This window comes from Vespa crabro, chromosome 7 (assembly GCF_910589235.1).
Source record: "Vespa crabro chromosome 7, iyVesCrab1.2, whole genome shotgun sequence".
Taxonomy (NCBI): domain Eukaryota; kingdom Metazoa; phylum Arthropoda; class Insecta; order Hymenoptera; family Vespidae; genus Vespa; species Vespa crabro.
The window spans coordinates 8885735-8908260 of record NC_060961.1 but is presented as its reverse complement, the minus strand read 5'-3'; the positions used below and the strand labels follow the sequence as shown (position 1 = coordinate 8908260).

General features: G+C 28.5%; 4 protein-coding genes across 10 annotated transcripts; 2 read left to right on the top strand and 2 right to left on the bottom strand.

Annotated features, from left to right (window-relative positions):
* Positions 1–74: 74 nt before the first annotated feature.
* LOC124425725 (CD151 antigen-like) lies at positions 75–15022 on the top strand. 3 transcript variants are annotated; one of them, XM_046966491.1, is made up of 7 exons: positions 75–464; positions 4374–4465; positions 7211–7388; positions 12317–12508; positions 14097–14270; positions 14383–14544; positions 14614–15020. In XM_046966491.1, the coding sequence occupies exons 3-7, from the start codon at positions 7269–7271 to the stop codon at positions 14758–14760; spliced, it is 795 nt and encodes a 264-aa protein (XP_046822447.1). In that variant the 5' UTR covers positions 75–464; positions 4374–4465; positions 7211–7268; the 3' UTR covers positions 14761–15020. The 3 variants fall into 3 exon arrangements, with proteins under 3 accessions (XP_046822447.1, XP_046822446.1, XP_046822448.1); XM_046966490.1 differs by lacking the exon at positions 75–464 and adding an exon at positions 3174–3212 and having other exon boundaries at positions 14614–15022; XM_046966492.1 differs by lacking the exon at positions 75–464 and adding an exon at positions 3613–3707.
* Positions 4472–6814, top strand: LOC124425726 (putative uncharacterized protein DDB_G0271974). Its single transcript, XM_046966494.1, has 2 exons — positions 4472–5983; positions 6275–6814. Exon 2 carries the CDS (start codon positions 6403–6405, stop codon positions 6685–6687), a length of 285 nt encoding a protein of 94 aa, XP_046822450.1. The 5' UTR covers positions 4472–5983; positions 6275–6402; the 3' UTR covers positions 6688–6814.
* A 974-nt stretch (positions 15023–15996) lies between the features above and the next one.
* LOC124425539 lies at positions 15997–18916 on the bottom strand. Its single transcript, XM_046965999.1, has 4 exons — positions 17790–18916; positions 17584–17702; positions 17330–17510; positions 15997–16813 (listed from the first exon to the last, which is right to left on the bottom strand). The coding sequence occupies exons 1-4, from the start codon at positions 18489–18491 to the stop codon at positions 16637–16639; spliced, it is 1179 nt and encodes a 392-aa protein (XP_046821955.1). The 5' UTR covers positions 18492–18916; the 3' UTR covers positions 15997–16636.
* A 120-nt stretch (positions 18917–19036) lies between these two features.
* Positions 19037–22310, bottom strand: LOC124425377 (zinc transporter 9). Of its 5 annotated transcripts, none has more exons than XM_046965645.1 (12): positions 22064–22310; positions 21265–21807; positions 21015–21204; positions 20838–20920; positions 20617–20740; positions 20526–20529; positions 20209–20293; positions 19970–20121; positions 19664–19876; positions 19444–19578; positions 19259–19372; positions 19037–19194 (listed from the first exon to the last, which is right to left on the bottom strand). In XM_046965645.1, exons 2-12 carry the CDS (start codon positions 21761–21763, stop codon positions 19150–19152), a joined length of 1644 nt encoding a protein of 547 aa, XP_046821601.1. In that variant the 5' UTR covers positions 21764–21807; positions 22064–22310; the 3' UTR covers positions 19037–19149. The 5 variants fall into 5 exon arrangements, with proteins under 5 accessions (XP_046821601.1, XP_046821599.1, XP_046821600.1 ...); XM_046965643.1 differs by having other exon boundaries at positions 20391–20529; positions 22064–22304; XM_046965644.1 differs by having other exon boundaries at positions 19970–20293; positions 22064–22307.
* Between the last annotated feature and the right edge of the window lie 216 nt (positions 22311–22526).

The window sequence follows — 22526 nt, the reverse complement described above, 5'->3', positions numbered from 1 at the left end:
GCTTTGAGTAGAGTAAGGTGGAGGAGAAGGGGAACTCGGCGCGCCACGAGTCCGTCAGTCGCGCTCAAGATTCCGAGATAGAAGGTTTGTTTCATTGCTTCGTATTATCTCATCGTCGCTGTCGTCGTTCGAAACGTCATTGCCATTGTGAACTGTGTTGCTTATTACATTCTTCCTTAAAGACATTTCTCAAATAAATAAAAACTTCGACCTTCTACACGTGTTATTTTTTCTAAAGAAAGAAAAAAGTTTCGAAGGTCGGCGGTCCGACGCGCGACGATTACGCGATCTCGCGGCCGATTTTCGTGCCATGCGTGGCAAGAAGAGCCACAAGAAAGCATTATTTCTTACAAGAACTATCTTTTTTTAACTCTTTTTGTTTGTCATTACTTGCCTAAACAAGATAAGACAGTCTTACCGTTACATTATCCATTTCCTTGAATTGAAGAAACAACAACTGCTCGGTAAGTAAGTGCAATGTACTTAATCGAACGAGTATAATCACGGAAGAATCTTCTCTTTTTTTGCTTTTGTTTTTATTCCATCTTTTACCGGTTGCGTCCTTGTCCTCGTTCTAGTCTAGTCACGAGATAAAGTAGTTGACTTTCAGAACCTTGGATACGTTTCTTTTTATGACGTAGATCGTAGACGTTACGTGAAAGATAAAATAGAATAGGAAGATAGATAGAAAGATGTACATATAAATATATATATATATATAAAGAGAGAGAGAGAGAGAGAGAAACGCGCGTGTGAAGAGAGGCGCGTTGCGCATCTCTTTCGAAGCGATATCGTCTTTCTAAACTGACCAATCACCTTCTCTCTGTATTCTGCGTAACTCATATACTATTGGTAGTTGAATGAATAGACCGCTTGGCGCTGCTTTTACGAACGCTTTCTCTGTATGTTCTCTTACAAATATTTACCTTTCCATGAGATCTTTATTTGCATAACGTTCGCATAAGATATAAGTATATATGAATTTTATGATGAATCGAGTTAAGATGATAAGTACTCATTATCTTGAATGGAAGATTTTTTCTTCTTCTTCTTCTTCTTCGAAATGAATCGCAATCACTAAAGAATTCAAATATAATATCATTACGAAACATTTATTAATTAATTATCTTTTTGTCGAGTTAAGAGATGAAAGGGAGATAAAAAAAAAGAAAGAACAAAAATAAAAAAAAAAATGTCAAATTAATTCGTTAAGTTAAGAAAAGTTTTGATCAGATTCAAAGGCCGAACGGAAGCGGATGTTAATTAAGCTAATAAGGTTCGACGAGTAAGCGGGAGGTCCTATAAACGAGGACTCTGTCGATATCACGGTTACCTCCGTATTATGCTTTAAATCTCGCCGCCGCGATCCACGAATCATAGCCTTAAATGGAGATCACTCTTACTACTCTTCTTGTTCGATGCAAATTCACATCGTCGAGCTATACGGACGGCTGGGTTAGTGCCCCTTTACCTTCTCTTCCTTTCTTTTAGACTCCCTACCGCCAATTAAAAAACTCCTTTTCGAGCAACACGAGTCAACCAATTAATGATATTTGGTATATCGTAGAACTTCGTTTCTTTCTTTTTTCTTTCCTTCTTTCTTTCCTTTTTGTCTTTTTTCTTTCGTCGTCTTTCCTGGTTCACGTTTGAATTTATCTTTCACACTTTTCCCGCCATTTCTAATGTCGTATAAATAAAAAGAGATGAAGAAAAAGATTTGGGGATTTTCTCGAAAAAAGCTTTGTTTTTTTTTCTTTCTTTATTTTTTTTCTTTTTTATTCAACTGTTATATTCGTTCTACGTTTGTATTCGAATGTGCAAACTTTCCTATCTTTTTTAAGATCACGCACGAGCACAAAAAAGAAGATGAGTAATTATTGTTGTTATCTTTTTTCTGTCATTTTTTTTTTCTTTTTTCTTTTTCTTTTCGAAGATCTAGAGGCCAATGTCCATGATCTTGGCTGTTATATTACGATTCCTGTCGTGAGTCACGATCTCGAGTTATTAGTTACCGTTCCTTCTCGTGACTTCCTTGCCAAAAAGAAAGAAAACTATTTCCTATTGGACTTCGAGTCTTTCCTTTTTTTGTAACTGTCACTAACGTTCGACGTTCCATTATCAAAACTTCGTTTTCTTTATTTTTTTTCTTCTTTTTTTTATCGTCATCTCCTTCAAAGAATTAATCCTTTGGAGTGAGAGAAATAAAACGAAACGAGACTGAGAGATCAATCAATGTTCGTGAAATGCAATCTGTTCGGCCCACTTCTTAACCTCTGCTCTTATTTAATAAACTCCTTCGTGAACACGACACGAGAGTAAAATGATTTTATTAATACTTTTACACACTTCTTTATTACTTCATCTATTCGATAATAGTATTAGGTATTGCAAATTTATCTGTAAATAAAAACGATCAATTTAAATATTATTGTGTTATATGAATTTATAAAAAATTAATGACTTTTTATATACATATATATATACACAGTATATTTATATATAAATTATATATGAAGTATTCATTTCAAGTTGTTAATATTAATAAAATATTTATAAAAAATATAATTTCTTTTTTTTATTTATTTTTTTTTTTTTTTTTAAGTTAAAAGGCAGACAAAACACTTGGATAGATCTAATATATGATAAGTACAGAGTTAAAAAAAGAAATCTTAGCTAATTTTAAAAATCAATTACTCCTTTTCGGAACATTCTAGATGAAGTTTTGTTTTAGATTGTAGCTTGTAAAACTACAAACCTAACTGCAAGCCTAAGTACAAATCTAAAAAGTCTCGAAAAATGAAGTTTAAGAAATATTTAATATTATCTAGGAAATTTTAACTCGTCTGAGAATTTTTAGACAAGCCTGTACATCCTGTATAAGGGAGGAACAGAACATGCAAAATAAATTGAAGTAACAGAAGTAATACATTAGAATATAAAGAGAAAGAGATAGATAAAATTAGAGAACGACAGTTCCGGACGAGTTTGAGTCGAGTTTCCTTTTGCTCGTCGAACGTATTGTGACCTCTGCTTTATTGAATAGATTGATCGTGATAATATGTAACGAGCACGAGCAAAGTGAGGTCGATTGGCATAATCGAATGAAGTAACCAAGCTTTCGTTTGAAATTTTTAACCTAAGAGAGAAGATAGCTTTTCCATGTTGGTTAAAAATATTATATAATTGTGATGGAACGTGTTAAGGATTGGAAGGTATGATCACATACTTCTCTCTCTCTCTCTCTCTCTCTCTCTCTCTCTCTCTCTCTCTCTCTCTCTCTCTCTATCTATCTATCTATCTACCTACCTACCTACCTACCTACCTACCTACCTACCTACCTACCTACCTACCTACCTACCTACCTACCTACCTACCTACCTACCTACCTACCTACCTACCTACCTACCTACCTACCTACCTACCTATCTATCTATCTATCTATCTATCTATCTATCTATCTATCTATCTATCTATCTATTTATCTATCTATCTATCTCATTTTGTTTACGTTTTGCTTGCGAAAAAATTATTAGATTCTCATTCGAGTAATTTACTTTGTTAATATAAACGATTCGAAAACGAGGACTCTCAGGACAGGTTAAAAAGGATTAAGAAGAATACCTGTTGCGGTACTAAGTATATTGAGGCGAGAACGACGAAGAGAAACTAGAAAGAGAGGATAGAGAAACGTACTTAAATGTTTCGAGGTGAATATCCTCTCTGAATATCGTTGAATATCGTCTACGTATGTGTGTTTTGTGAAGTGGTAACACGAACGGATGTTGAATATTGACATCCTTCTTAACCCTTTCCGATCTTTATTAGTATTATTCTTTCTTTTTCTTTCTGTTTCTTCATTAAGAATTCTTTTGTATTTTAATTTTTTTTTCTTTCTTTTTTTTTTTAGAAAAAACATACATAATTTAATTTATTAGATATATATTAATTAATTAGATATATATATATATATATGAAAATGTGTCATTTTATAATAAAAAAATTGTTACAAAATTCATTTAAACAATATCTAGTCTGACTCGACGTAAAAATTGAAAGAGTTAAATCATGAATTGATCGTCTTATGATCTTTGATCTACGATCTACGTTTCTATTTATTATAAATTAATCGACTGTGTATTCTTAAATGTATATCGACGCGATTAATATCAAATATTATATCAAAATTGAAAAATCAAATTTATTTATTAGATTTTTTGGTCCATTGTTAACTCTTTGCTTATTTTATGTGCTATATGTATATGGTATTTGATATAAATTTTATACTGCAAGATATCACTATCATATGTTTGATGCATTCATCAAATTTTTATTAATTTTTGTTAATTTTTGTTAATTTTTGTTAATTTTTTTAGGAGAAATTAGGAAGCGGTGGAAAATCTTCGACGATTCTTAAATGGAAATGCATACCGAAGATCGATCCGAATTTATTCACCAATGACACATTGTAAGTGAACATTGTCTGGTAACTTTTATTTTATTAATTAAAGGATGTCTTATTTTAAACGATATAACCAAATATCTCCGTCTCTATTGTTTATTTTTATAAACAAATGTTTCCAAATGAAAGCTGCTATGTTTGGAGAGAGAAGATGTAATATGTTACAGCTATTTCATAGATGACACTGTTCGCCTTGCAATAGCGCTGCTCGCCTTACAATAGAGCGCTTGTTATGATAAAAGTCATAACAATTGTTTTAAAATGAAAATTGATATTTCAAGTCTAACAAAAATCGTAGAAAATATTAATACAGATCAACGGTGTATCTTTGTATCTTTTTATCTTTTTATCGATATTTCATCGATTTATGACGCCTTAAAGTTTAACAAACTTTGACTGCTGAAAGACACTGTATTTCAAATGATTACAATTTCCAAAATGTATGAACAAAAATAAATAAATAAAAGAATAAAACAAACAAAATTGATCGATGAATTCATTGGTTATCAAATATTTATTGGATATTTGATCGCATTATTGCAACTATACATTTTGTTAAACCTCAAGACGTTATAATCCGATAAAATAATGATGAAATAATAATGAAATAATAATACGTTGTAGGTGCTCATTAAATTCGTATTAATATTTTCTACAACTTTTGTTGAGCTTAAAATATCGATTTCCAAATTAAAAAAAAAATTAAAACAAAAAATTGTTACAACTTTCATATCTTAACAACTGCGCCTTTTATGGAATAACTGCAATACATATTAAATTATCTCCTGAAAACTTAACAACTTCTATTTGAAATATTTGCTTATAGAATCAATGAGGTGGAATATATTTGATTATATCATTTAACATCCTGTATATTGGGTTTGTTAAAACTATTTTTTTTGTTTTTTTTTTTTCTTTGTCAAAAATAATATAAATGATGAACAAATTTTCATGTATCTATCCTTCTTCCGATTTTTTTATTCGTCCTTCAGCTTCTTTAAGCCTAACATATTCTAAAGAACAGCCAGATGGTCGATCAATTTACATCCAGCGATAAGGAATCATCGATAAACCGTGTTGGATATATTACGTTGGAACGAATCGTAATAAGAGCAACGAAAATGTTGAAACGTTCACGTTCATCCAGTTATATATCTTTTCTGTTCTCTCTCTTTTTTCTTCCTTTTCTCTTTTTTTCTCTTGTTATAACATAGGTATACTTTTCTCGAAGGAGCATTATTCATCTGGAGTGAAGAGACATCGATAAAAATGAAAAAGTCACATAGCTTGCAATATCACGTAAAAAATTATCCCATAGCAATTAGAACGAAAAGTTAATTAAAAAAATTAACAAAAAAAGACAAAGAGGAAAACAGAAAACAAAAAGAAATATGAATATTTTATATGTGGCAATGAAGATGAGAACTGGTTTGAATTAGAAAAGATGTACTTACGTTAGATGTGTTTCATGCAAATGGCAGAAGCATAACGACGACGTTAATTTGAGATTCCGTCTTTCTAACGGTACGTGTATCTAACGTTGCTCTATTTAACTCGGCTTCGTCCGTTACCATAATCTAAGCTTGTTTTGTGGAGTTTCGTTCGTTTCAATGAAACAGAGCACTCATTCATTACCACGAATGTCCATTTCAAATCTTAACGTTTAGAAAACAGAATATGGAAGAAAGTATTAAATAGAAAAGGCGGTAGTTTACGAAGAGAAAAAAAAGAAGGAAGCAAATAAATAAAAAATAAAAGGCAGGACATGACTGTTGGCCAGGTATATTATTTTTGAAATTTGTCTTTTCTACCTAGTCAGGAGGAACCTAGCAATAAAAAGCAAAGCGGGGGTTTTTGAATAGCCGACAAGGTTAATGCAATTGGATGATTGACTAGATTGGAAAATTGACTGTCTAACGTATACGTATAGGACATTGGGATAAATGAGGATATATCTAGGATGGGAACGTGGCACCGTTCAACGTGCGAGGCAATTGATGGGAATGGATCGAACGCGGAGCCCCCAATCATCGTCGTCGTCGTCGTCGTCGTCGTCGTCGTCGTCGTCGTCATCGTCGTCCTCGTCGTCATCGTCGTCGTCGTCGTCGTCGTCCTCGTCATCGTCGTCGTCGTCGTCATCGTTGTCGTCGTCGTCGTCGTCATCGTCGTCATCGTTGTCGTCGTCGTCATCTATAACTATAGCTATAACTAACTATTATATACAGTAGCGAGCCAAAGTTATTCACGTACTTTTAATTCTCGACCGGACGTGTTTCGTCATCGTTTACATTACTTAACAGTTATTACTTATTGTCACTTTGATTAAAAAACGTGTTAATATACCATTACCTCTTGCGTTTATAGCTTTCCCCTTTCTCTTCCTCCTCTCCCCCTACTCCTCCTCCCCCTCCTCCTTCTCCTCCTTCTCTTCCTTGTGTTCCAAACCGCTTCAGTAACAAAGGAACGTATCAAAAGGACGTCGAGTCATACTCATTTCATTTCCTTTTCCTATTCGTTTCTCTCGATACTTTCATGATCCCATCTTAAAAAAAAAAACGTTCTTTACTTTTACGTTTTCCTTTCTTTTTCTCTCTATTCCTTTCTTTTTTTTACTTGACACTTATGAATTCTACAAAGTCTTAGAATCATTACAGAAATAAGTAGATGAAGAATTTCCTATCACTTCTGTTCGTTTAAATGTTTCTTTTATTTCATCATACCTAACATGTTCCCTCTTTTTTTTATGTGTAGTGCCGGTGATGAGGTGACGATCGATTCGGTGACAAGTTTCGACCCAAATCGATCGAGGATGGCTAAAAGTACTGAAAGATTACCTGGTACTTCTTCCAGATTAAGAACTAGAGACGACGGATGCTGTTCGGTCAATTTTCTTAAATATGTTTTACATATTTACAATGTCGTCTTATTTGTAAGTATACGCGTTTCATAGTCATTAGATTAGATCTATTAATCTATACTCCTTGTTATTTCTTTATTTTAGAAAAAATCAAAATATAATTACATATACACACATACTACATATATACTCATATATATAATATACATACATTACATATATACATATATATATGGATGTACATATACATATGTGTATATATATATTTACCATTATTACATTAGTAATAGTTCTTGTTATTTTTAAAATAAACTTATCTAGACAACCTTGAACTAGTGTAGTTCTAAACAAATTCCTCTGTGTACATTTAATATATTGTCAAGGGACTTACAATATCAAACGCTCATAAATAATAAAAGTTTATTGATATTTAAAGAATTGATTTTAGGACCCATTTTAATTAGACTTTTTTTTACCACTCTATACATGTTATTATTATGCAAAAAAGAAATTATTACAAATTTATCAGATGACGTTCTTCGCAAATATTAATTCTTTACGAAAAAAAGGAAAAGAACTAGAATTTATTTTATATATGTCATTGCGATCGATTCTTGAATTTAAAACTACTTTCATGAAACTTTTTTTCTAATTTTGACAAAATCAATATTCGATTTTCTATTTGAATTTCATTTGGAGAATATTCCACGACAAACGAGTTCCATGAAACACCTCTGCGAATAGTATTCGGCCATTTGCCAAGCTTTGCATTAGAACGTTCCAATTGCTTCTCTACGCATCGTTATGTGGAATTATGCAAATGCGTAAATTACGAAATGTCGAGAAAGTTGCATAATATTCGAATAGCCGCGAAATTTCAAATTTCAAATTTCTCATCTTATATAAATAAATATATCATCTAACAAATGGAAACGATGTCCAGTATTTTATGGAAAAAAAGGAAGAAATAAAATTTGGAGTTACCAATTATTTTATACAAAGAAGACCGTATTTATAAAATTTCCAAGCAAAAGCGAAAGATTAAACTTAATATTTATATGCAAAAACGAACAAAAAAGCGAATGTAAATTTTGTATAGGAAAATAAATGAAAGATCAGATTTATCAAGAATTTTTGATAAAAAAGAAGAACTAATAAATATTTTCTGCCAAAAGGGAAAATGAAACAAATTTTTTTACGCAAAAAATAAATATCAGATTTAAGAAATTTTTTTCATGCAAAAAAAAATCAACCTTAATATATTTTGTATGCAAAGAAACATGGAAGATTCAAAATTAAATTTTGTATGTAAAAATAAATGAAGGAAAAAATAGGTAAGATTAAATACAAAATAGAAAGACGATTAAAAAGACTTAACAAACTATAACTATAACATAACAAAAATATAATAAAATACAATACATATACAAAGTCTCTATCTCTCTCTCTTTGTCTCTCTCGACATTTTATATCTACCTTATCGGCTCCCACGTTCGAGAACGCGACGCGACGAAGAGGTTCATTGGTCCTTACGTTATAAATAAGGGACTAGCTATCACCGAGAAGGGATCTTCCTTAGACATATGCTAATGGATACCCACCTTTAACTTGGTCCGTTCACTCGTCTTCTCCCTCCCATTTCTCTTCCATCCATTCTCTATATCCCCATCTAATCTTTAAGACAGCCAGTCGAAGAAGATTCGTAAGATTAACCCATAAAAATATGTATTTGTGAAATTATATTATATTAATAAATTTTATACTATTAATGTATAATAATTTTATTTTTTTATTAAATTTTATATTTTTTTATTAGATATATTTTCATTTTAATATTTACTTAATAATTTGTATATAATTATTTATAATGTTAATATAGAGTATTCATATGCATATATAAAATATTCATACAGAATATTCATAGAAAATATTTGTATAATATTTGTATATCAAAATATATATATATATATATATATATATATATATATATATATATATATATATATACTATATATACTATATTTATGTTTGTATAAAAAGAAAAGGAAATATTTGTATTTAAAAAAAGGAAAATATTTGTATAAAAAAGAAATCATGAAATTGTAAATTAAAGGGTTGATATGTACAACGTTAGAAGGATTAATATAAGATTCATAGATCATTATTTCCTATTCATTTTTATATGATTATTATAACAAGGGAATACTTGTATTTGTAGAAAAAAAAAATATTTGTATAAATAAGAAATCATGTATGCATTGAAGGGTTAATGTGTACGTTAGAAAGATTAGAAAGATATATAGATAATGATTTAAAATTTATTTTTATTTGACTGTTAATAACTTCCACATTGAAATTTTCAACGATCAATCATCTAATTAAACGGAATTGATTTATTAATTAGAATCGGTCCACCGAAAGTTGAAATTTCCTATCGGTATCATAGAAACGCTTGCTCACAAGTACAGACATCTCTATGTATATTCATGAGGAGAGCCTAAAATTGGACGTGATCAGACATATTTTGGCAAGGGAAGTAGATGAAAATCTTGCCTTCGTAATTGCGTAAACGCAAGAATGTTTACGTTACATCAGTGGGTGCACTACTTTACCGTTATATTTATATCGATGATCTATACATTGTACTAAGAAATATGATAGGAATGAGAATAGATAAAAATTATTATAAAATTATACTGATTAAATCATTGAAATATGTATATAAATTTTATAATTTTTATATTTAGATATCACACTTCTATAATTTTTACGATAAACGAAGTGTGATTATGTTTATTTAAAGAAGATAAATTTTATTTAGCCCTGATAGAAAAAGAATTAAATAAAAGTAATATTATTTTAAAATAATTCGTAATTTCTAATAATACAAATAATATTATTTATATATTATGATACTCTATTAATATTATAAATAATATTAATTTAAAAATAATAAATGATAATATTGTGAAAAATAGCAGAATAATATTGCGAATTTCCAGACAATTTTTCTTTTATTACAAAATTACTAATATATATATATATATTAGTAATTAAATATATATATACTAAATATAAGCATATATATATATATATATATATATATATATATACCGTTATAGAGTGCATATGTTTTGTTATTATCAAATTATTTCTTATATGACATAAAAAAATTTCAATATTATGTAATACTTAGGCACATCTGGTAAATATTAAACGTTAACTAATATAGTCAAATTTTCTCACTGTAGAAGTTTACTTCTGAAAGAAAGTTCTGTCATTGATGGATTAACATTCGTGCTCTCGGTGCAGCGTTTAGATGATGTCTGGGATGCATCTAAAGAGAAAAGAAAGACAGATAAACAGAGACAGAGAGAAAAAGCGAGAGAGAGAGAGAGAGATAAAGGCGATAGCTATTGCGGGGGCGTTTGTGGAGGCGTTTCGAAGCTGTAGAGTGGAAGACCGGCCGTAAGAGAGAATTCCAGAAAACCAGTCTAAGCGAGATTTTCAGGTTTCTCAGGACACGAGTACTTTGAATGAACGAGCGTGGACAGCTCGCGTGCTAGTTACGCTCATAATTTTGTTTCTCGATCTTGCGATATAACTACTATTTTCCCTATATAGTTCGAGAAGAAGCTAGGGACTCTAGACTATCGTCTTTTATTAAAATGACTGATCCCAGTCTCTTTAACTTTTCAAGAAAACTTTTAAATAAGTAGGAGAAAAAAATAGAGAGAGGGAGCGTTTGCTTACTCATTTATTATTAATATTATTATTATTGTTGTTGTTGTTATTGTTGTTGTTTTTGTAGTTATTATTATTATTATTATTGTTATTTTTATTATTATTATTGTTATTATTATTGTTATTGTTATTATTATTATTATTATTATTATTATTATTATTATTATTATTATTATTATTATTATTATTATTATTATTATTATTGACAATCTTTTTTCCTGGAACTCTTGAGTCATCATAATATAATACTTAATTTAATTGCTAAAACAAACATGTAGACAAACAGTTTTATTAAAAAATTGTTTGCAAAGTGCAAAATGAAATTGATTCTTTTTATAATAAAATTCGAGCGTTTTATTATAAACAACCTATATATATACGTGCGTATCTATATATATATATATATATGGATGTGTGTATGTCATGTATAGAGATATGATATACATCAAAAGCAGAAAAAATTAAATTAAAGGTAGAACTAGCAACGAGCTAGGGAAATAATTAGAGTGCAAAGGATTAATTTATAATTTAAGGTAATGCGTGTAGTTATATTTAAATAATTTATCTACGAAAGTTGTATACAATTTTCATCTTAGAAATGTTAAAATAAATTATTCTAGATCTAAAAAATTTTTTTAGAAATGCCAACTAAAACGGTTTAGTAGATAGACGATTGTAAATATATGATAATTTGTAAGATATTAACAATTTCATAAAATTAAATTATGAATTGTGTTGCATACAATTTATATAAAATATAAATTAAAAATTTATTTTCAAATTAAATAATTGTATATAAAATAACTAGTTGTATGTATCTATATACTAGGATAATTTGAAAAATTCTTTTTCTTCTTTTTATTTTGTTTTTCTTTTTTTCTTTTTTTTTTTTTTTTTTTTTTTTTTTTTTTTTTTTTTTTTTTTTTGTTAATATATAAATTCTATTCTTAAAATGAAATAGATATAAATTTTAAATAAAAGATACAGATATACATCTAAAAATAAAACAGTAAAATCGCAAAAACTTCTCAAATGGCACTCGTAATTAAGTTTTAAACTAAATATTTACATAGCTACATAATTAGATTCTAAACTAAATATTTATAAAATTAAAGTTTATATAGTCTCTATAAATTAATGTTAACATATTTTGTATAAACTTATATAAATAGACGAAGATAAATTCATCAAAAGAGTTTGTTCGAACTCGTGTTTAATGCATACAATTTCAACATACGTGTATCATTATTTTACAGTTATCCGGATTTGTGGTGGGCGGTATTGGCATTTGGACGGTCGTCTCGAAGCACAGTTACATATCTCTCATGACAACGTCGACATATCCAAGTCTCGCTTATGCCCTCATTGTCGCAGGTATTTTGGCTGTTGTTGGAAGCTGGTTAGGATGTGGTGGGGTTACCACAGAAAACAGATGCGTTCTTCTAATTGTGAGTCACTCAAAACAATTTCTAGATTTTTTTATTATTATCATTTATTTTTCTATTTTACAATCGTATTTTTTTCTATATCGATATAAAAAAAAAGAATGAAAAAAAAGAAAAAACAAAATGAAGATAGCGAATCATTATCATAGAACTAAATCATAAAGATGATTTATAATAAAAGATTCTGTTTTTGTAGAACATGGTCTTGACCCTTACTATTCTTCTCTCTCTCTCTCTCTCTCTTTCTCTCTGTCTCTCTCTGTCTCTCTTTCTCCCTCTCTCTCATTCATTCATTCACTCACTCTATCTTTTTTTCTTGTCTATGTTCGTCTCTTTTTCAAATTATTTAATCGATTTAACATAACAAGTGCTTTTATTGTTAAGACTATTATTATCATCATTGAGAGAAGAGGAAAGATCTCTCTATATTGTTAATGATAAAGACGAACCAGAGGATTAAATATTTATCAGTCTTTCATACAATCATGTTTTACTCCCTTCTTAGTGATTCCATTCGCGATTCTACTCGCGATCCCTTTCACCGCCTACGCGAAACCATGTAGTTACATATATCGTATGCGCCGTAGGCGAGTCTTATCGGTTCTGGTTAGTTTCTACCATGTAGGAACAGTCAATTAAGATTTTTGTTCGTACTCGTTAACCAAATCGATATAACGAACGTGAAAATAGAAAACGTAATTAATGAATCGAATCTTGTAATTTTATTTTTTTGAAAACATACGGCCATTTTAAATAATGTATACTCGAAAAATAATGTTTGGTAAATTAATCGATTGCTATTAAGTAATATCGCGTTTTATGAGTATCATATTAATGGATTGATTTGTATATAAGTAACATTGTTACAATAAATTGAGATAAATACTTGTTTATCAATCAAATCAATAAATGGAATTTCGAGTTTTTACATTTTGAAAAATTTTATTATAGTTTTATTGTATTATATTATTGTTAACTTTTTACTTTTTACTTATAATGACATTTATTTTACTGTAATATTCTTTTTGAAAGAAAAGATAGCTATTTTAAAAGATGTATACTGGAAAAGTAACGTTTCATAATTAACGATCGTTTGCTGTTACCATAATAATATTAATGGATCGTAAATAAATAACATTATTAGAAAAAAAATTTACAATAATTACATAAATTACAATAGATATATATACAATTTATTTGTCGAATTAATAAATAGGATTCTTTAATATAAATTTTCTATTTCTTCCATTTTGCATAAATATTCAATTAGTTAGATTTATAAATAAATAAATTTAATTTTAATTTTAATTATAATAATTTCTTAATTATAAGTGCCTCGATTACAACGACATTTAAATTAATTAATTTAATTTGTAAATATATATCAGAATTTCTAATGCGTATGGTTATTTGATTATTGTAATAAACTTTCTGCTAATAATATCACTTATTTGTAAATAAATTTAATGATGACATACATATGCATACCTATGTGTATATATATATATATATATATATATATATATATATATATATATATGTATGCATATATACATACATATCTATCACTTTCACTTTTGATCGTTCTCAGTATGTTTTCATCGTGATGGCAGTCCTCGTATTAGAGGCAGGAGTAGGCGCATTGGCACGTCTCTACGAAGAACAAGTAGGTCCAGAATTGAAGATGAATCTCAATCGAACCTTCCTTGAGAATTATTCTATAAGATCGAGAGAAACTACTGCAATCGATCAAATGCAAAAAGAAGTGAGTATTAATCTTTGAGCATTTTTTTTATTTTTGTATTACATCGAAAAAGAAAAAGAAAAGAAAAATCAAAAACTTACGAATTCTAAAACTCGATTAAAACGATTTACAGTTTAAATGTTGCGGTGCTCTTCGGTTTGAGGATTGGTTGGTCAGTGAATGGCACAAGGACGAGGAAGTTCTTAAAAATGGAAGCCTCGTGCCTGATAGTTGTTGCAAAACACCGACAGTACTTTGCGGGAGGAGAGATCATCCGTCTAACATTCAATATACGGTGAATGATAACAGCGATATGAAAACGATCTTAACGAAAAGCTGACATTTTGATGTTTCCTTTTTGCAGGGATGCATTTACAAGTTTCTTGAGACGACCAAGGATCATCTGATCATTCTTGGTGCCGTCGGTCTTGGTCTATCCGTCCTTGAACTTTTTGGTATAGTTCTTGGTTCATGCCTCTATATCAAACTCAGACACGATTTCGATGATTGACAATGACATTTTTCACGAAAACAACAATTCTGACGACTAAGAGAAATGACAAAAAAAAAAAGAATTAAAAAAAAAAATAACACATACACGAAAATTGATCTTCGATCATCGATCCTTTCTGCTCAAATTTGTTAGCAATTTCACTTAGAATTTAAAACAGTTTTGTACGACCAATATGATAGTTGAATAGAAAAAGAGATAGAAAAAAAGATAGAGATAGAGATAGAAAAAAAGAAAAAAGTTTGTTTATTTTTGTTTATTTAATTTTATTACTATTATTATTATTATTATTATTATTATTATTATTATTATTATTATTATTATTATTATTATTATTATTATTATTATTATTATTATTATTATTATTATTATTATTATTATTATTATTATTATTATTATTATTATTATTATTATTATTATTATTATTATTATTATTATTATTATTATTATTATTATTATTATTATTATTATTATTATTATTATTATTATTATTATTATTATTATTATTTTATTATTATTATTATTATTGTTATTATTATTATTATTATTATTATTATTATTATTATTATTATTATTATTATTATTATTATTATTATTATTATTATTATTGTACTTTGAGCAGAAGGAATGAATTAACTCGCTGTAACCATAACTGCCTATCGGATCGTCCAATTTATGAAACTCTTAGTTGAATCTATAAAACTCTTTTCTACTCTACATGTTTTACATGTCTGTTATTTAAAATCGTTCACATTTCTATATCGTCAAAAGAAAAAAATAAGAAAATAAAAAATCGTGAAATATCTTTCGATATCTATTAGTTTTTTAAAAAACGAAGTAGGACATTTTATTCCGAAAGAAACGTTTTCTTTGAAAAAAAAAAAAAGAATGAATTTTCGATTATTTATGAACAACGAACAAGTTTCTTTGTTTTTATTATTTTTTTTTTAACTTTTTTTATTTTGTTTAATTTTTAGGATAAACAAGATCTGATTGTTGACGTAATATAGGCCTAAACGTTGACCTAAATTATTATTAAATAATTGCGAAACAGTTAAAACAGTGCCTTCGTCTAATGAAAAGATTTTATTTATTTTCTTTGAAAAAAGGGAGAGGGAGGAGGGAGAAATAAAGATAAACAAAAAGTAATAAATTTCATCTTCTCTCTTTTTTCATCAACGTGCCAAGTAGAGAATAAAATTTAAGGAAACGAGAGATCTTTTATGTATTTATATATTTATCTGTTTAAAAAAAAATCAAATATATAAAAATCCTTATTATATATAGCAAATTATATTTACAACAAATGCTTATTTTATTTTCTCTGTATGAAGAAAAATAGTTTACAGACAACAAAATCATCGATCGCATTTATATCGCATACATATACATATTATAGCTTTTTATTTGTTCTGTGCTAATCATCTTTTATAATCTATTCCAATTTCTTATTTTTTACCTTCGATACAGAAACAAAAATGCTTTGACGATTAAATACGATATGTGTGCTTTTAAAAAAAATACAGAAAAAAAATAAAGAAAAACGATTTCTATCGTACAGCCTTATCGTACAGCCATATATAATATAATAATTATTATTTTACTTTTACTGCGTTATTTTGTATGTATTAAGACGATCTTTTAAACATTAGTGTTAGCTTAACTTTATACATATTGTACATATCAAACGCTCTATTCTGTTATGAATAAATCCAAAAATAGCAATGTTTTGTGATTATAAGATAAAATCTTGTTTTAAAAAAGATATAAAAAAAAATGAGAGGAACAAGAACACAATTCACTTGTATGGAAAATGTTCTTGAAAGTTTTAATTTTTCTTTTTTATTATCAAAGAATGATACCCTTTTCGAAAATGTTATTTTATATATGTAGTTTCTGCAGATCCTTGCATTGATTCAAGATGAATCAGTAAAGTATCCTCTCTTATCCCAATTGCCACAAAAAACCAACCTAGTATGACAAGTAAATCTTTGGATATGTTTACTTTCTTCCAAGTTATTAATTCATCAAAAATTTCTTCCATATACATAGTCTAAAAATTAAAGTATTTTTAATACCTATATAAAAACAGGGTTGGTCCAATATTTTATGGGTTTATAGTACTCACTGAGATGAGTAAAAAATGTTTGATTAACATGGATCCTAAAATTATTTTCAATATAATTAACTTTTTTTATTTATAAGTGTTCGATATCGTAAGAAGCCTCTTGGCAACATTAAATGTACACAGAGAAATTTACTTAAAAATCAAATTCAAGATTGCCGAGATAAGTTTATTATGAAAATAAACAAAAACTATTACTAACGTAATAATGGACTATGTGTATATTCAATATGTTACTAAGGGATTCACTTACGATATCGAAGGCTTATAAATAATAAAAGTTAATTTACATCGAAAGGGTTAATTTTAGGATCCATGTTAATTAAATATTTTTTACTCATCAGTGAATACTACAAACTTTTAAGAGCCTTTTTTATCATCCTGTATATATATATTTTCTTTTTTCAAATTTCAAGAAATATTTTTATATCAAATAAAACTCACATCATTCCACGAGGTATTGTTAAAATATTGATAATGTATTAACGTTAATTTATCATCCACATTTGCAAATGTTTCATGCAAACATAATGTTGTTAAATACAATGGAATAGCTATGGCAGATACAACGTAATCTTTACAAATGTCTTTTAATTGATCAACATCAAATCGTGCTAGATCAAATCTTTCGAAAAGAAATTATTAAAATTATTGAAAGAACATTTATAAACAATTATAATATTATTAGTCATACGAACTTGTCGAACGTCGAGATAACAGAAAGTACGATTAGCAATGAAAATAGACTACAGTAAATCTCGGAAAAGTGAGAATACTTCGAGATAAAATTCATCGTGGAGTCAAAGAAAAACTGCATCTAGAAAAAAGAAAAAAAATTAACTTATTTACACTATACAATATTCCTTGTAATTATTTAAAAATTTTTCAATGATAATTCTCACACCATTGTAAGATGTACTAAAGCCATTCCACCTAAAAGACCTTGATAAACAAATGCTGTACGTTTAAACAATTTTTGAGCTATTATAGCTATATTTATAGATGAATAAATTTGTTTACTAAGACGACCTTTAGATAAGAATTTTAAAACGTTTTTTCGATCGTCCTCCTTGGTAATAATTTTAACCATGCTAAAGCCATTATCACCTTGAATGTAGATCTTATCAGTGGTCAATGGAGTTGGAGGTACAGGTTCTTCATACTTTCTTAAGATTTCTGTGATCGGTATCTCAATATTACTCGATGGATCATGTATACGTTTTCTTGACTTGTGATGTAAATGATTGGCGGAAAGACGAGTATTACTCGAAGTTGATGAAAGAACTTCTTTTTCCTTAACTTTCTTAATTTCATTTATTTTAGTTATATCAGAAGTAGTGACCTTCAACGTTTTATCTCGTTTTAAAACTCTTTTCTTTTTTCTCTCAGGCATACTTTGACGAAATTGTTTTATTTCTTTCTCATTTTTCCAAGAATTTTCTTCTGATACTTCCAATTGATCCTCCAAATTATTCTTTAATTCGTGAATATCATTCCTTGTTTCATTTTCCAATTGATTTGATTCTATATCATCAGTCTCCAAAGACCACTTTCTTGAGAGTCTCCGTTGTTTTCTTGAAAGTCGAATTTTTTCAAGATTGTCCATCTTACGAATAAAAAGATGATGTCTAATTCTCTTCTAACTTCTTTTTTTCTTCGTAGTAGATATTTACACGTGTACATGATTGTTTATTGTCTATTTCGACAATATGAAATGTATTGCTATCGAACATGTTAAGTTACTTTTGCATAGCAACACTATGTTTTGTTCACAGTTGTCAAGGAAGAAACGTGATTTAAATATTGATCTATCTTTGTTTATGTCGAAAGAAAATTCGAAGTATTAAGCAGAATTTTATAAATGATTAAAGTAAATAAAGAATTTTTATTCGTATACAATATCTCCAAATATATCTAAATCTAATACATACTGTATAATTAATTATTATCTATCACATATACTCTTATCATTACAGGTACTATTATATATATTATGTATTATGTATTATGTATCATGTATTATTATGTATTATTATGTATTATCATGTATTATTATGTATTATTATTATTATTATTATTATTATTATTATTATTATTATTATTATTATTATTATTATTATTATTATTATTATTCATTTTAAACAACGAATCTTCTCCCAATCATTAAAATAAAAATTACTCCCTTTCATAGATACATTATATATTATAATATTGATATTACAATTAAATATTTACAGAAGAGATCACGGTAACTAAAAAATTTCTTATAAAACTTCTAAATCGCAATGTCTGATCTCTGGATGATTTTTCTATAATAAAAAAAGAGATTTACATATAGAAAAAAATGAGTATAAAAAGTAATATTTCAATTACCTTTAATTTTAATTCTATTCTATCAATTTCTCCACCAAGCATATCAACGATACTTTCACCATGTTTCAAGAGAAATGCTTCTAGCTCATCGATATTTTGCATAGTTTTCACTTCCTACAGAATAAAACAATAAATTGTAGAATATCTTCAAATATTAAATATATAAAAAGTCATTTAATTCATACCTCCAACATAGTAAGCAGATCATGTTTATCAAGATAAGATCTGGTTAGCTCTCGCCCATCAAAATCTAATTCGGCTTTGTATCTGACCAAATTGTTACCCATATCAATACCTTTGACATCATGAATAGCTCGAACCTAAGATTAGTAACAAATAGAAAAAAAATAGAAAGAAAATAGAGTGTAATTAATTTGTACAATTTATTATGACTATCATTTTTACCATTATATCGGACTCTAATACAGCATTGATTTTGTCAAGATTTTCTTGCGATATACTTCTCCCAACTAAAGCTGCAACATTGGTATAAATTATAAAAGATGCTACTCCGCCAAGAAGACCTCCAACTAGTAAGGATCCAATAGCATCAAAAGTTGAATTTCCTATGTAGGAGGTTAAACCCATACACGAAGCGGCACAAACTAGCCCTAATACCTGGCGAATAGTTTCATTACAGTTTATTCAAATCAAAGTATAAAAATATTTCCTATCACATGTGTTGTCAATTTAACAAGTAAACTATCTTACAGCTGCCAAATCTTCCATTAAAACGACGTTAACCGATGGATCTTGACCTGATAATACATATTCCCAAAAAGTTTCTTTTTTCTCCTCTGCTCCTTTTTTAATAGAATTTATAGCTACTAATAAAGTGGCTCCTTCGGAAACTAAGGATCCACCTAAAATAAAGTATGCCCAATAAAAAGACTCTACAGATGCAGGAAATAGAAGTCCGTGAATTCCGTGATAGATTGATAAACCTGTACCGACACAGAAAATGCCTACGCCCGATATTAAAGAGGATACATATTTCATGTTGGTATAACCGTATGGATGATCGGCATTAGGATTCTGTAACATAATTATTTCTTGTTATTTTAACAGTTATTATTGTTATTTGTATTATTGTTATTATTATTTTATATTCTATTTTTTATATTTTATTTACTTGAACGGACTTATGAATGCCATAAGCTAAAATCAATTGATTACATGTGTCTGCTGCTGAATGTATACATTCTGAAAACATACTATGTGAACCCGTATAAATCCAAGCGAACAGCTTAAATAGAAAGTTACTTGCATTTCTGTAATAAAATGCAATATGTTATTTTAAATCAAATATTAAGTTGAAAAAAATAATGCTATATGTATAAAGTAATATCAAAACTTACATAACAACTGCCGTTAATACTACTCGTCCGGATCTACCAAACAAGCCCTCTGTTTCTACCGTCTCGGTCTTACTACCCATTTCCCGTCTATAGTCTCTCAATCTTCGTTTTACAGTGAAAATATCTATGATGATTATATTAACGTTGCAAGAATGACTTGTTAAATATTTAACCAATGACAAAGTTCATATAATTACTGTTGTAATTTTAGATCTGCTTACTTTGTTGGTACGTTTTCCGTTCAAGTTCTTTCTTCAGAAGCTCTTTTAATAAAGCTTCACGTGACCCCCAGACTTCCAGTGCTCTAAAAGCAGTACAACCTTACTGCATTCGATCAAATATCTTCGGCATCGTAAACAATCATATAGTATGCTGATCCATGTAATAAATTCTCTTACTTAGCTTCAACATCTTTTCTCCAATAAACAGTAATCGGCGGTTCAAATTCGTACGGAGATCTTCGCTTTGTTTTTGGTAGTATTTCAAGATCGGATGGTTTCAACAGAAAGTCATTCATAGCTTTTACCGGTGTAATAAAGTTGCGTTCCAACGATGCCGTAGATCTATCGACTCTTAACCTTTTCTTTGCTATAAAAAAAATGATTTACCAAGAATCGTTATGAATCTTTTTAATTGATAAATACATACTCTTCTTCGACGTAATATCTTCTTCAGCAGTTTCTTTACTTTCTATTACAGGCTTATCGACAAACTCTGCTACCTTTTCTGGATCTTTCTTTTTCTTATCATCAGTCTCAACAACTGGCTCCACATTTAAAGGCCGTTCTTTCAGTTTTCCTAGTTTTTCTTCGTTTAATTCAATTACCCTATCCTGACCATCTTGGATAAATATCTTTTCTTGTTGAAGCAAATCTCCGATTCCCTTTCCTTTTATATCGTCGGATGCTGTTCGCCGTGTTATAATACAAGTCCATTTTAAGTCTCCAGTTTTTCCTGCTTTTTTTTGACCAAAATTGCTCTGACTATTGGAAATCACGTGTACCTTACAACGTACACCATGGTTAGGTGTTATCAATATATTAGAGCGTCTCCTTGACAAACCTATTTGGAAAATGCAGTGTTCACCGGTACAGTGGCAGCTAATGTTTCGAAAGAAATTCAAAAGGGTGTAAGATCTGTGCAGCATAATTCTCTCTATATATCTATAATGCACACAAATTTGATTTGGATCTGAAAAAGAATATGCTAACTTTTATTTTTAGTATGAAAAAGCAATTCTATATTTCTATTGTACATAAAGAAAAAACAAAAAACACAAGAATTTATGAAAGTCAAAAGTGTTTACAGAACACTGGAATAAAAATAATCCAAGATATGTAATGTATATATGTATGAATATGTGATATACATTTTTCGTATCTATGATTTTCATATGATATCTTAAATTCTATGAAAAAAAAACACTTTATTTTTATAATTTACTTACAATTTTTAATTTTTAATGATCGATCAACTTGTGATTTGAAATAGGACACGAATTTTACTTTAAACTGTCAGAAACCATTCTAATTGTCTCGCGAAGAGGCTATGAAACGTCCTTTTTGAAGCCATTTGGTTAATTTCATAGAAATAAAACATATCGAGATGGCGGTAGTGTCGTAATGTTCATACATTTGATCGTATTGTTAGATTTCGGTTGACAATAACGAATTCATTCTTTGCTAGGAAAATATTTAATTTTTTATATCATATATTTAATAAATGTTTTCTTCTCCGCTTTCTAAAAATTTAATTAACTAATATAAACTTTTTTATTTACTGGCACGTTATATTTACCAATTACTAAACACTAAAATAACTATTTACAATGCTAGTAAATAATTAAATATTTACATTCATATGTCGCATTAGTAGTTGCCAACACTAATCGTTTTGAATAGCAATGAATT